General features: G+C 36.9%; 1 protein-coding gene across 10 annotated transcripts in view; it reads right to left on the bottom strand.

Moving 5' to 3' along the window:
• NEK1 (NIMA related kinase 1) overlaps nucleotides 1-11,142 on the bottom strand; it is a 215,085-nt gene extending 203,943 nt beyond the window's left edge. For 6 of the 10 annotated variants that reach the window (XR_009212947.1, XR_009212948.1, XM_058436869.1 and 3 more), the window contains exons 1-2: nucleotides 10,568-11,142; nucleotides 237-401 (exon numbers count right to left, since the gene is read on the bottom strand). Coding sequence is in view for 8 of the 10 variants with exons in the window: in XM_058436869.1 (XP_058292852.1) it covers nucleotides 237-353 (117 nt within the window). In the remaining 2 variants the exon portion in view is untranslated. The remainder of the gene's footprint in view (nucleotides 1-236; nucleotides 402-10,567) is intronic. The other 4 variants (XM_058436867.1, XM_032148894.2, XM_032148890.2 and 1 more) reach the window with 1 other exon arrangement.
• Between the last annotated feature and the right edge of the window lie 2,614 nt (nucleotides 11,143-13,756).

Consider the following 13,756-nt stretch of genomic DNA (forward strand, 5'->3'; position numbering starts at 1 on the left):
TAGATTAGGTTACAGAACAGCAAGTATATTTTTCTAAACATATAAACATAAGCACATATCATAGAAAAAAATCTGAAAAGAATATATAGGCTATTCTGATATTAGCAGGAATAAAGGAGTCTTTTGCTTTAGGTTATCGATTACCTTTTTTTTTTTTTTTTTAAAGAAAATCTCTAACAATGAGCTCTATTGTAACTGAACTATTACTCATGAAACCAAACTAAAAATATACTTACTCTTGAGATGTTAATTTCCTTGATAACATACTGTCTGCCATCTTCTGTAGATTTAACAAGAATGGCTTTTCCAAATGAACCTTCTCCAATCTTCTGTAGTCTAACATACTTCTCCATGATTCTTTTTCTAAGGCATCTTTACAGACACGCTACACATTTAAAAAACTAACAAAAAAATAAAGCATTTATAACATGAGATAAAACATTATAACATCATAACAATTTTAATGTTTAATTCAAATTCTAATTCTTTAGTGATTTGTTAACATTTTAAAAAAGGATATTTAATATATTTACTAAAAGTTACACTGGATGAAACTGGAAAACATCATTCTCAGTAAACTATCGCAAGGACAAAAAACCAAACACCGCATGTTCTCACTCATAGGTGGGAATTGAACAATGAGAACTCATGGACACAGGAAGGGGAACATCACACTCCGGGGACTGTTGTGGGGTTGGGGGAGGGGGGAGGGACAGCATTAGGAGATATACCTAATGCTAAATGACGAGTTAATGGGTGCAGGAAATCAACACGGCACATGGATACATATGTAACAAACCTGCACATTGTGCACATGTACCGTAAAACCTAAAGTATAATAATAATAATAAAAAATAAAAAAATAAAAATAAAAATAAAAATAAAATAAAATACAAAAAAAAGTTACACTTTATATACTTTACTAGTACAACCTAATTACATCTAAAAAGAGAAAAAAAAATGTGATATTTCAATTTTATAAGAATGCTTTGGAAAGCCAAATATTTAATGTATATACTTAATGTATGGAGAGAAAGGCAAACTTACATGAATTAATTTGTAGCATTAATTAGTAGCATTACATGAATTAATTAGTAGCATTAATTTATTTTCTCCAAAAAGAATGAAAACCTAATAATACACTATTTCTTGAAGTTATTTAACTAATCCCCTCCTATTCAACATTCGTTTAAAATGTTTGCTAGTATAGAACAATTTCAGATAGTTTTTGTACACATATTTTAATGTGCTTATTGTAAGGATTTCCTTAGGATAAATTCTGAATTCAAATAATATGCCCATGTTATAGTATGGCTTTCAAATATATTAAGTGTCTTAACAGAAATGTTATATGTATTTAGCCAGTAGTGCCTGCTTCTAGGTACCCTCATTAACACTGGTTATTATTATTTTTTGCATTTAGGGAGATGTTTACTGTAATGTCATTTATAATAACAAAACACTGGTTATTATTTATTAAAATCTTTGAGAAGCAATAAAGGGTAGTAGTTAAAGAACACTAAAACTTTAGAGTCAGAGAGCTTAAGTTTAAATCTTAGCTTTATCATTTATTTGTTATGTAAACTTAGGCAAGTTACTTATCTTTATGTGCTCAGTTTGGTCACATGTAAAATGTGAATAACCATAGTACATATTTACAGAACTGCTGGAAGAATTAATTAATGTAAGAATGTACTGAAAACAGTACTTGGCACATATGAGCACTGTGTCACTATTTGTTATTGTTGTTACTCCTTAAATCTAATGGGGAAAATGGTGTTTCATTTTTATTTTAATTTCTTTTGCTTACCAGTGAATTTGAAAAATTCTTCCATATTTATTGAATATTTCTTTTCCTTTTTTTTTTTAAGACAGTCTCACTCTGTCACCCAGGATGGAGTGCAGTCGCGTGATCTCGGCTCACTGCAATCTCCGCCTTCCAGGTTCCTGCGATTCTCCTGCCTCAGCCTCCCAAGTAGCTAGGATTACAGGTGTGTGCCACCACACACAGCTAATTTTTGTATTTTAAGTAGAGATGGGGTTTCGCCATGTTGGCCAGGCTGGTCTTGAACTCCTGACCTCAGGTGATCTGCCTGCCTTGGCCTCCCAAAGTGCTAGGATTAGAGGTGTGAGCCACCATAAGTGGCCACATTTATTGAACATTTCTATTTTTTCTCTTTTGAACTATTCATCCATGTTCTTTAATCATTTTATACTGAGTCTTTAATTTGTAAAAACTCCTTATGTAATGAAGTCCTTATCTGTCATAAATTATTTTCCCTTATATCCTATTTGCCTTTATTTAAGTATAAAAGATTATTTTGATATAAACAAATGTATTAATCTTTTCTTTATATTTCTACTTTTAGTATCACACTTAAACCCTTACCATACCAAAATAATTGATTAAGGTCATTAGTATCTTCAGGAATAGTAATTTCAAAAGAGTGGTAATTTCAGGAGAAGCCAGAATACAATAAGCTAGCTAGTGAAAGCTGAAAAAAGTGTGAGAAAGAGTCATAAGAGCAATAATGTGTACCACCTACTGGCAATATCACCCTTATTGTAGACATACATGAATTTACTATGCTAATCTGAAACTAATAAACATTTAATTCACCTAGCTTGCTCTTTTTTATTTCCATTCACAGCAGGCTTCCAATGTGTGATTCCTTTCTAGGAGAAAATAAGTTTGTCATGAAACTCTTTTTAAATTTCTGTGGCAGTTTACCATATTTCTCATTGTAAATTAAAAAATCCATGTTCTCATCTCATCCATCAATGCTAAATTTGTTTTTAACTTTATTTTGCCTCTAAAAATGATCCAATCTCCTTAAATGACAAACATCATATTCTGTGCCTGCAAGACCAGACCACAGGCCAGAACTCAGCCTGTGGTAGCAGTGATGAGATAAGCATGACTCATGAAATTTTGTGAGAAAGAGCCTTTCTCTACCTTAGAAAACAAGATTCCCTTAGCAATTTTAAGAGAAACAAGAAATAAACCATTATTATAGCATTTTAGCATCAGTGAGTTAAAGAAGAAAAGTTGTTCCAAATATATTTTCAAGCCCAAGTTGTGTTAACTGGCACAATATAATGGCTATCTGGGCACCAGCCACAATTTAATGATTTTTCCAGAACATGAATGTTTAATATATTACATTACTATGCTACTTACAAAAAAAACAAGATAAACTCATCTTAGTAATCTAAATTTCATAAATTAAATTAAATAATAGCCATATAAGGAGATTACTTCACAATCATCATTACTCTGTGACTTTTTGCCAAGAGAGGGAAACAAAATTAGTCAGTTTGGCCATTTGTTAAAATTAAGTTGCCAATTCCTTTCTAGGGACCACACTAATAAGACAGAAGCTCCACAAGTCCCTAGTGTTGCATTCTACTGCCAACAACATTACTGAACATTGTGGTTCTAACTCTATAAAGCAGACCCACCGATCCTGTTAGTAAAGAAAGATGACTCTAATTGCCATCAAATATGTCAAATGCAGACACTTTTCTGAACAACAAAAGACTTGTGGTAGATGACTTTCAGGAAAACAGACAAACTCTCCTTTTTTGTAATGTCAGTGTACATTAAAGGAAGTAAAAGGGAAAACATGAAAAAATAGATTACTTTCCGCATCTTACAATATATTTAACTGAGCTATTTCCTAGTTGTGAGACTTCTCAACTGAACTATAATTCCATAAAATTTTCGTAACAAATGAAATAGAAAACAGTAACAAATTGTACTATAGGCTTCCACATACAAAATCGTAACTTATAACTGAAGGAACATATGAATCCTGTTGACTTCAGTATTGTAATAAACTCAAATTAATGTTTGCCTTTTCTACCATTCAGTTTCCAACATCAAATGAAAATCACAATACCAACTTTACTCACTCTATAGTGTTCTTAAGGTCTGCAATAATTGTATCAATTCAATCTCTATAATACATATCTGATCCTGAAGATAAGCAACAAGGAAAAAATTAGACTTTTTTGATATTTGAGCTTTCCAAAGAGTTATGTCATCTAATAAAGCAATGAATTCAGAATCAAGAGACAAGACTAGCTACATAATCAAAAGCTAACCATCTGCCTTTTGTGGACTTCAGTTTCTTTATCTAGAAACATGAAAGATTTAAACCTAATGCCATTTTATAGACCTTACCAACTCGACTAGTCTATGACTCAAGGAGAAGAAAATTAAAAAGTCAGAAAATAGATAATGTCAACACTGTTTAGAATTGTACTCTTAGCCACAAAGAGTAAGAGTGATGGGGAAAGCCATTCTATCAAAAAATTTAAAAAAGTCATACTAATTTCTTTAGCCTAATTATTTTTCTTTCTTTTTTTTTTTTTTTTCTGAGACGGAGTCTCGCTCTGTCGCCCAGGCTGGAGTGCAGTGGCGCGATCTCGGCTCACTGCAAGCTCTGCCTCCCGGGTTCACGCCATTCTCCTGCCTCAGCCTCCTGAGTAGCTGGGACTACAGGCGCCCGCCAACACGCCCGGCTAATTTTTTGTATTTTTAGTAGAGATGGGGTTTCACCGTGTTAGCCAGGATGGTCTCGATCTCCTGACCTCGTGATCCGCCCGCCTCGGCCTCCCAAAGTGCTGGGATTACAGGCTTAAGCCACCGTGTCTGGCCTCTTTAGCCTAATTATTTAAAAAGTAAAAATAAATAAACTGTAATCTACAGTTAAGCATACTAGATTGACCCGTACATATTTACCTCTACTACTTCTCCAAACCTAAGGAACATGACTTTAAAGGGATTACCAAAAAGGCAAAACAGAAGAGAAGGCAACAGCAATACAGTTCTGGAAGCTGGCAAATACAAAAGAACATGCAGCAATTGACTTAGGAGACTAGAGAAAAGCTGTACCTTAAGCCAGCAGTGGGAAATAAGTCAGAAACAAGTCAATTCCCACCACAAACTAGCTCAATAATTGGAAGTACTGGGGCATCTAAGAGTGAGGATAATATTAGGCAGGATTAGTTAAGAGCTTGTGTAAGAAGTGTCAGACACTTAGTTTGCCTCCTCCACCTCTCCCAGTCAAAGTACTCCTCTGCCACCTTGAAAGAAGACCATAGATATCTCTAGATTGGGTATACCAGGCACAACTAAGAATGGAAATCCCATCTATGATCTAGGAGATTAAGTGAAAGTCTCCATAATAAATAGTGAGACTCTCTTTCAACCATGATGGTGTCCTTAGTATCAGATCACCCCACCTTCCAAAACAATTTAAAACCTGAATAAAATATATAAAGAAACAGCAATGCATTGAGGGGCTATAATCACTGAAAGGTGGAAACATACTAGTAGGTTCTACATTCATCCCAGTCTTTTCCCTGAAGAGAGTTTCCAAACTGTGCTACAGTAAAATGGAGCTCAAGTATAAAGCAGCAGTCCTGCTGAGGAGAGAAAGTGGTCAGAGTTCAGGGCTACCAAAATCCTGGAGAAGAGGAAAAATAATAGAAGGAGTCCAAAAATCTACAGTAAGTTCTGCTCCTGTTATTCTGTTCCTAAGCTGTGCATACATGGAGGAGGACTGAAACAGTCTCATCCTAACAAAGCCTAAAAGCAACTATGGATAAAATCAAAGGTATTCACTGATACTTCATCAGACTACCAAAACAAAACTAACAATTTTTACAAGATACATGTTTCAGAGCCTCTAAGAGTTTTCATTCACAATGTCTAGTATCCCATCAAAAAATAATGACGCACATTAAAAAAAAACAGATACAGACTCACAAATGCCTCAAACATGAAGTTACTAATAGAGGATTTGAAAGTAAGCATGATTAATTAATATGTCTAAGAACATAAGATAAAAAGATTGATAAAACAGATTTTTTAAGATGGAGAATTTCAACAAAGAATTAAAAATTTTTTTTAAATTTAAAATTTTTTTTGAGACGGAGTCTCACACTGTTGCCCAAGCTGGAGTGCAGTGGCGCGATCTCGGTTCACTGCAAGCTCCACCTCCCGGGTTCACACCATTCTCCTGCCTCAGCCTCCCAACTAGCTGGGACTACAGGCGCCCGCCACCATGCCCGGCTAATTTTTTTGTATTTTTAGTAGAGACGGGGTTTCACCATGTTAGCCAGGATGGTCTCCATCTCCCGACCTCGTGATCCGCCCGCCTCAGCCTCCCAAAGTGCTGGGATGACAGGTGTGAGCCACCGCGCCTGGCCTCAAAATTTATTTTTAAAAAGTAGTCATTCTAAAACTAAAATATAAAATATCTGAAATTAAGAACTCATTCATGGATTTATGGCAGACAGGACACAGCAGAAGGCAGGATTAGTAACCTATAAAATGAACCAAAAGAAAATATTCAACAAAAAAACTGAGAGAAAAATATTAAAAAACAACACCACCACACACCGGGATGGGGGTGGGGATGGAGAAAGAAATGTATAGGAAGACTCAATATCATAAAGATTTTCATTCCTAATCTCTACAGTTAATGCTCTCCTAATAAAAACATAAGCTTTGGGGCTGGGGGTGATTAGACAGGCTGATTTTAAAGTACACACACACACACACACACACACACACACACACACACACACACACACAACACACACACACACACACACACACACACACACACACACACACACACAGAAGAACAGCCAGAGAAATACTGAAAAAGAAGAGCAATGAAGGAAAATTTGTTTGGCTTAATTCAAAACACATTACAAAGCTACAATAATTATGAAATAGGCAAATCACAGGAAGTCCAGAAATCAAAAAACTTTTAAAACTTGGTGAATAATCATGGTGACATTTCAAATCAGTAGGAAAAAAGGTGAATTTTGAAATAAAAAGTGCAAAGCCAACAGTGAGACAACTAGGTAGCCATGTGGGGAAAAAAAAGTTAATTTATTTCCTCATTTTACACCAACCTAAATTCTAGATGCTAAAACACTGAAATGTAAGAAATAAAAGCATAATAGTAATAAAATAAAACATGGGAGAATGACTTCTGTCTTAGAACGGATAGCTGAAGCACAACACAAAATCAAAAAGCCTTGAGGGATTAATATGACTAGACCAATATTTTAGCTATTGTAACGATCTCATTTTTCTAACAAATAAAAAACTCATACATATTTATAAGACCAAAAAACACAACTATCCAAAAGAAAAGTGGACAAAGGATATGAAGTTAAACGTTAACACTGAGAATGAATACAAATTATGTTAAAATGTGCCACGATACCCAATCTCCTGTAAAATGATATACAATTTTGGCCGGGCATGGTGGCTCACGCTTGCAATCCCAGCACTTTGGGAGGCCGAGGCAGGCGGATCACCTGAGCTCAGGAGTTTGATGTCAGGCTGGCCAACATGGTGAGACCACCATCTCTACTAAGAATACAAAAAATTAGCTGGGCGTGGTGGTGCAGGCCTGTAATCCAGCTACTCGGGAGGCTGAGACAGGAGAATCGCTTGAACCTGGGAGGCAGAGGTTGCAGTGAGCTGAGATCACGCCACTGCACTCCAGCCTGGGCAACAGAGTGAGACTCCTTCTCAAAAAAAAAAAAAAAAGAAAGAAATACAATTTTAAAGTACAAGGGGTAAGTTTTTTATGTTATGTATATTTAACCACAACTTTTTTTTAAAAGTACAAGAGACGGCATGTTTCATCAATTAGAATGGCAAAATTCACAGTTGATTATTGTACTGTATTGTGGGGGAACAGAAGGAAACAATATGGTGGGACTATAAATTGGTACAAGCACCAAGGAAAATAATTTGGCAATATCTACCAAAATTATAAGGGTACAGAAACTTTGATCTAGTGATTCAATTTCTAGGAATTTACTCTATAAATATTTCCAAATGTAGGAAAACAAAGTATCTACAAAGTTATCCTCTGCAGCACTGTTTCTAATAGGGCAAAATGTAACCATCCACATACAGTCAACACAGCAACTTTTATACTGATACAATTTCTCAATACACTGTTAGATTTTTAGGGATCAGAATAAATATGGCTTTTTATCAGAATTATCAGAATAAATATAAAAATCTATAAATATAGATTTTTAGGGATCAGAATACATATTTATATTTATATATAAATATATAAATAAATATATACATACACACACACACACACACACACACATGCACCCCTGGGTTGTATAAGTAATAACTATGGAGAGATACACAATAAACTAGTAATACTGCCTACAGAGAAGGCAACTGAATAGTTGAAAAGATTTTTCAATCTTTCGTACTTTCTGAATTTTGAACCATACAAATGTATTATCTATTCAAAACAATAAATAAATATTAAAACAATAATATCTGAGAGAAATAGTAAGAATACTGGCTAAATCAATTTCTCCAATTAAAATCCTTCAACAATTCCCCATCTCCAAACTCCTCACTTTTGATACTCAAAGTTTTCCTATGGCATCATGCTTCTTTTCAAGTATACAAACTATGCTCCAGAAAAAAGTACCTCAGCCTCTAGTCAAATAAGACAGCTTTCCTCACATTTTACTAAGAATTTCTTTTTCTTTTTTTTTTTTTTTTTTGAGACAGAATCTTGCTCTGTTGCCCAGGCTGGAATATAATGGCTCCATCTCGGCCTCCGAGGTTCAAGTGATTCCCCTGCCTCAGCCTCCCAAGTAGCTGGGATTACAGGAGTGTGACAGCATACCCAGCTAATTTTTGTATTTTTAGTAGAGACTGGGTTTCGCCATATTGGCCAGACTGGTTTCAAACTCCTGACCTCAAATGATCCACCCACCTCGGCTTCCCAAAATGCTGGGAATACAGGTGTGAGCCACGGCGTCTGACACAGAATTTCTTTCTTTTCTTTTCTTTTTTTTTTTTTTGAGACAAGCCTCACTCAGTCGCCCAGGCTGGAGTGCAGTAGCGCTATCTTGGCTCACTGCAACTCCTGCCTCCCAGGTTCAAGCAATTATCCTGCCTTAGCCTCCCAAGTAGCTGGGATTACAGGCACGCACCACCACGCCCGGCTAATTTTTTGTATTTTTGGTAGATATGGGGTTCGCCAGGTTGGCCAGGCTTGTCTCAAACTCCTGACCTCAAGTGATCCACCCACCGTGGCCTCCCAAAGTGCTGGGATTACAAGCATGAGCCACCGCATCCAGCCACTAAGAATTTCCTTAAAGCCACAAATAAGCAATTTTGGACATAATAAAATTTTGTGAGCCACATATAAAAAATTTTAGCGTATATGAATGGAAAAGCTCAACTTCGATCAATCTGGAATACAGACTTAGGTTAAGCATTAAGCTCTCACCAGGTGTTTCAGATATTCTATAGACAGGCTGTCTTGAAGCGAAACATGGTAAAGGCATGGCAACAGGTTTCAAGAAGTCTTTTGGCGGTCTGCAGCTACAATCCATACATACAGTTCTCCCTAAGCAATAAATACCATTTTGAATAGTGGGAGGGGATCCATTTATCTTCTCAGGAAAAAAGTTCTTTATTTTCCTTTATTCGAAAAAGCAGAAAGCAAAAATGGAATTTCTATTAGACTTTTTTAAAAATATTTTTTCTTCTCTGTAAGTCTATTCAGACAATATTCAACAGATTTTGTAGTGGAAACTACCAACAGGTAAATAAAGAATTTACATTCGTGAAAAGGTGTCATGTTCATGACTTAGACTAGAAGGCAGGAGATTAGCAGAGCAAAATTTACTTGGAATACAATGTCAATGTATTATTCACACGACCTCAAAAGAACTCCTGTGGTCAAGTTCAACACCCTTTATTAAATTCCTGACAGTGACTTTTACTGTGAAAAAAAACCTGTTTTCCCACAAAATAGGCTCCTTACATTTCACCTAGAACAACGGCAATTTTAAGTGAAACAGATCTGTAGAACCTCTAATACCAGACAAATCTAAACTAGAAACAAGGAGTTACTTCTCTCCAAATTTGGCTTTCCTCCATCAGCTCTACAATACTGCTGCATCATAAGAAAAGGTCATTAACTTAGATTGGATGCTACTTTTCATCCTTCACAAACATTTCTAATGAAACTTACCAAGGCAATAAAAAATATTTCTGCTTCTTAAAGCAGATCTTAAAAAACAAAAAATAGGCCTGCAAAAAAAGTTATGATAAACTCTTAAAGTAGTAGAACTATTAATGCCTTACATATGGAAACTGTGTCAAATCATGGAAACGGAAATCTAAGATTACAGGGTAACCAGCTAACTACTACTCATATTCGCTTCCTAATTAAAATTTATCTGTAATTTAAGACTGGACACAACATAAGCAATGTAAATGCTTGCTTATCCATACAAGATTCCTATTATTTTAATCCCATTACCGCTCTAGTTTTTAAAAATACCGTAATGTCCAAGAATCGCTTTGTAATACAGAGTGTCTTAGAGAATTAACATTTAAATGAGATTAAGGTATTTTCCCTGCAAACACTTCAGGTATCTGTGTAATCTCAATATAAGCAGGTCTACGCACATCTCATTTCCAGGATGATTTTTACCATTTTGCATGTCATTCCTTCCCCCAAGTGGAACTCACCTCAGTGACACAGGACATTAGTAGGAATAACGGTGATGACTAATAAGCATCAGTCTAGGTGTGGCAGTCTTCCTATGGGGCTTAATAAAGCAGAGGTACCATCCTGCATTTTGAAAATGACATCCTGAAAGAGAAACCAAGTCTGTCTAACCAGCAGCAGCTCACAGTCCAGACTGAAAGGGGGCACTGAGACTCTCCACACCTGACACTCGTCTTCAGTTGACACCACGGGTTTGACTCCGTCCCGCCTCGGGCGACGCCCGTGGTAAGACAGGTCGACACTACCCTGACGAAACAAACAAACTGGTTTCTGAGCCCCGTAGAAACGGTGGGGTGCAGCAGGGGGAGTGCCTCCGTTACCGCCTCTCCAACTTCACAGAGGTCGTTGCTAGTGGCCACGGCGTAGCGGGGACGGGCGGCGTTCGGGACTGGGAAGCTACCTGACTGCCACGTGCTCCTGCCTCGCAACAGCGGCTCTAGATTCGGAGTTATGGGGACAACTGCTCGAAACGCCAGGGTTGGGTGAGGACTCCGCAACCTAAGATCCCAAAACCCTGCAGCGAATGCAGACTAAGGGGGAGCGGCTGGCGCGTCACCGGCGCTGGCGTGTGACGTCAGCACGCGGAAGGCGGCACGCAGCGGAGGCGGCTGGGAAAGAGCACCGAGGCTGGGCTAGAACCGTGGGGTTGGGCGGGGTGCTGTGCGAAGGGACGGGCGGGGCGGGCTCTGCAGGCGGGAAGACAGAAAGGAGGAGACGGGAGAGATGAAAAGGGTGGAGACAGTGTAAAGCTGTTAAGTGTCATGCAGAGATGCGGGAGAGAACTCACTAGTTGAAACCAATTTGGAATATAAAGCATATAAAATTTTCCCACACCTACTACACCGAGAAAAGGACTTTTTTATTTTACTTGAAAGCGCACTACTTAAGGATGCCACATTTTTAAGAGCAGTTTTGCTTTAAAAAGCAAGCCTTTTCCTATTATATCTTGGATGGTTGAAACAGAAGAATGTTTAAGTCTTGAGATTTTTTAAAAAGCTGTATGGGGTTTTCTACACCTTTACATCTAATGTATGTATAAATTACTTGTCTGTATGTTGAAGGGTTTGGAAATGTACAGCAGTCTAAGTACCTTTTTTCACTGCAGGACTGGCGAAGGTAGGAAGAGATTCCCCTAAAACTATAATAAGGGATATCATCTGGTGTCATCCTGAGTGGCCCTACTCAGGGCAACTTTATTCCTAGGGACATTGAAAGATTTTGGCGGCTTTGCCAGACGATGGCGCTGCAAGTCACCCAACCTGAAAAGCTGGAGAGTTTGCCTTGTTTTATCTCCTCTTCAATCTCCATACAGCTACAAAAGACTTATTTTCCTTATTCTTTCTATTTCTAGTCTATACTCCTGTGGGCCCTCCTACCCCCAGTTAGTAGGAATTTTGGTGTCTGAATGCACAATTGTAGTTCTACCCACATCCTTTTGTACATCAAAGTGAAGTGAAATGTTGCCAATTACTAATCTAAGCAAATTCTTTTTGCTGCTTACAGGAAGAATAGCTAGTCAGCTAACCTCCTTAGATAATTCTTTAGGCTCATGTCATAAACTATTGGTAGGAATACAAACTGCTACAGTCTTTCTAGAAGGTATGCTAGCAGTATGCATATCCTTTGACTCAGCAATTTAACTTCTGGGACAAGTGAGCAATGATTTATACACAAGGATAACCGTTGTTGTTTATAACCAGAAAAACTAGAAACAATGTAAATGTATAACAATAAAGAATTGATTAAATTATAATATATCCAAACAATGAAATACTCTAAAGCCATTTAAAAGAGTAATCAAGATCTACTTTATTGACATACAAAGATACCATTGATATATTGATGAGTAAATAAAGCAGGTTACCTAAGAGGATTACTTGATTTCCCTTTCTGGTTTATATACCCCTGCACAATTGAATTTTTTTTTATTTTTAAACACGAGTGCTTTGGGGCTTCTTTTTCTTTAAATATTTTATTGGACTTTTCTTTCAAACAAAAAAGTTTTTGCTTCTTGGAACAAGCCAATAACACAAGTACACAAAGATAAAGCCTACCGTCTCCTTCCCAGAGCTCCCTTCTGTGCTGTCCTCCACGAAACCAATGTTACCAGTTAATTAATATCATCTACATTTTTCTCTAATTTCCTAAAAACATAAGCATGCATTTTTATATTTTATATATTAGTCTTAGTTTTATTTATTTATTTATTTTGGAGACAGGGTCTCATTCTGTTTCCCAAGCTGGAGTGCAGTGGCGCGATCTTAGCTCCCTGCAACCTCCGCCTTCCAGGCTCGAGTGATTCTCCCACTTCAGCCTCCCGAGCAGCTGGGACCATGGGTGCGTGCCACCACACCTGGCTAATTTCGGTATTTTTTTTGGTAGAGATAGGGTTTTTGCCATGTTGCCCAGGCTTCTTGTGTGTGTTTTTTGTAGAGATGGGTTTTACCATGTTGCCCAGGCTGGTTTTGAACTCCTGAGCTCAAGTAATCTGCCTGCTTTGGCCTCCCAAAGTGCTGGGATTATAGGCGTGGGCCACTGTGCCTGGCTAGGACTATAGTATACACATTATTTTGCAATGTATATTTTTAAATTTAATAGTATCAATGAACATCTATGCGGATATCAACTAATTCTTGTGAATAATACTGGTATTTCATGATATGGCTATACCAAAATCTGCTCCATTCAGTAGACATATTGTTTCCAATGGTATAATTACTTCTGTGGGATAGATTTCTAAAAGTAGGTTTGCTGGGTCAAAATGTATGTATTTTTTTTCACTTTAACACTTCTATGTCTTGGTTATGAAAATTTCTCAACTCCTTATTAATAGTGGTAGTACAATATATTAAATGGAAGGGGACTAGCAGTATGCCTAAGCTATTCTATAGGGATTTTTCAGAAATACATTCTGCCATGCATTCACAATTAAGCACTCTATGTTAGATGACGGGGACAAACATATTCAAGGAATGGATATTGTTATTCCTTCTTTCTAGAAAGCAGGCAGCAAGGTGAAACAAAATAGAGAATAACAAATTAGAGCAAATGGTTGGTATAGAACTACACTATTTTCCCTTTGTGAAATTATTATGTAAATGATTTTATTAAAAGACCATGTATTTATGAAGGTATAAGTTCTGATTATA

This window comes from Hylobates moloch, unplaced genomic scaffold (assembly GCF_009828535.3).
Source record: "Hylobates moloch isolate HMO894 unplaced genomic scaffold, HMol_V3 SCAFFOLD_3, whole genome shotgun sequence".
NCBI lineage: Eukaryota > Metazoa > Chordata > Mammalia > Primates > Hylobatidae > Hylobates > Hylobates moloch.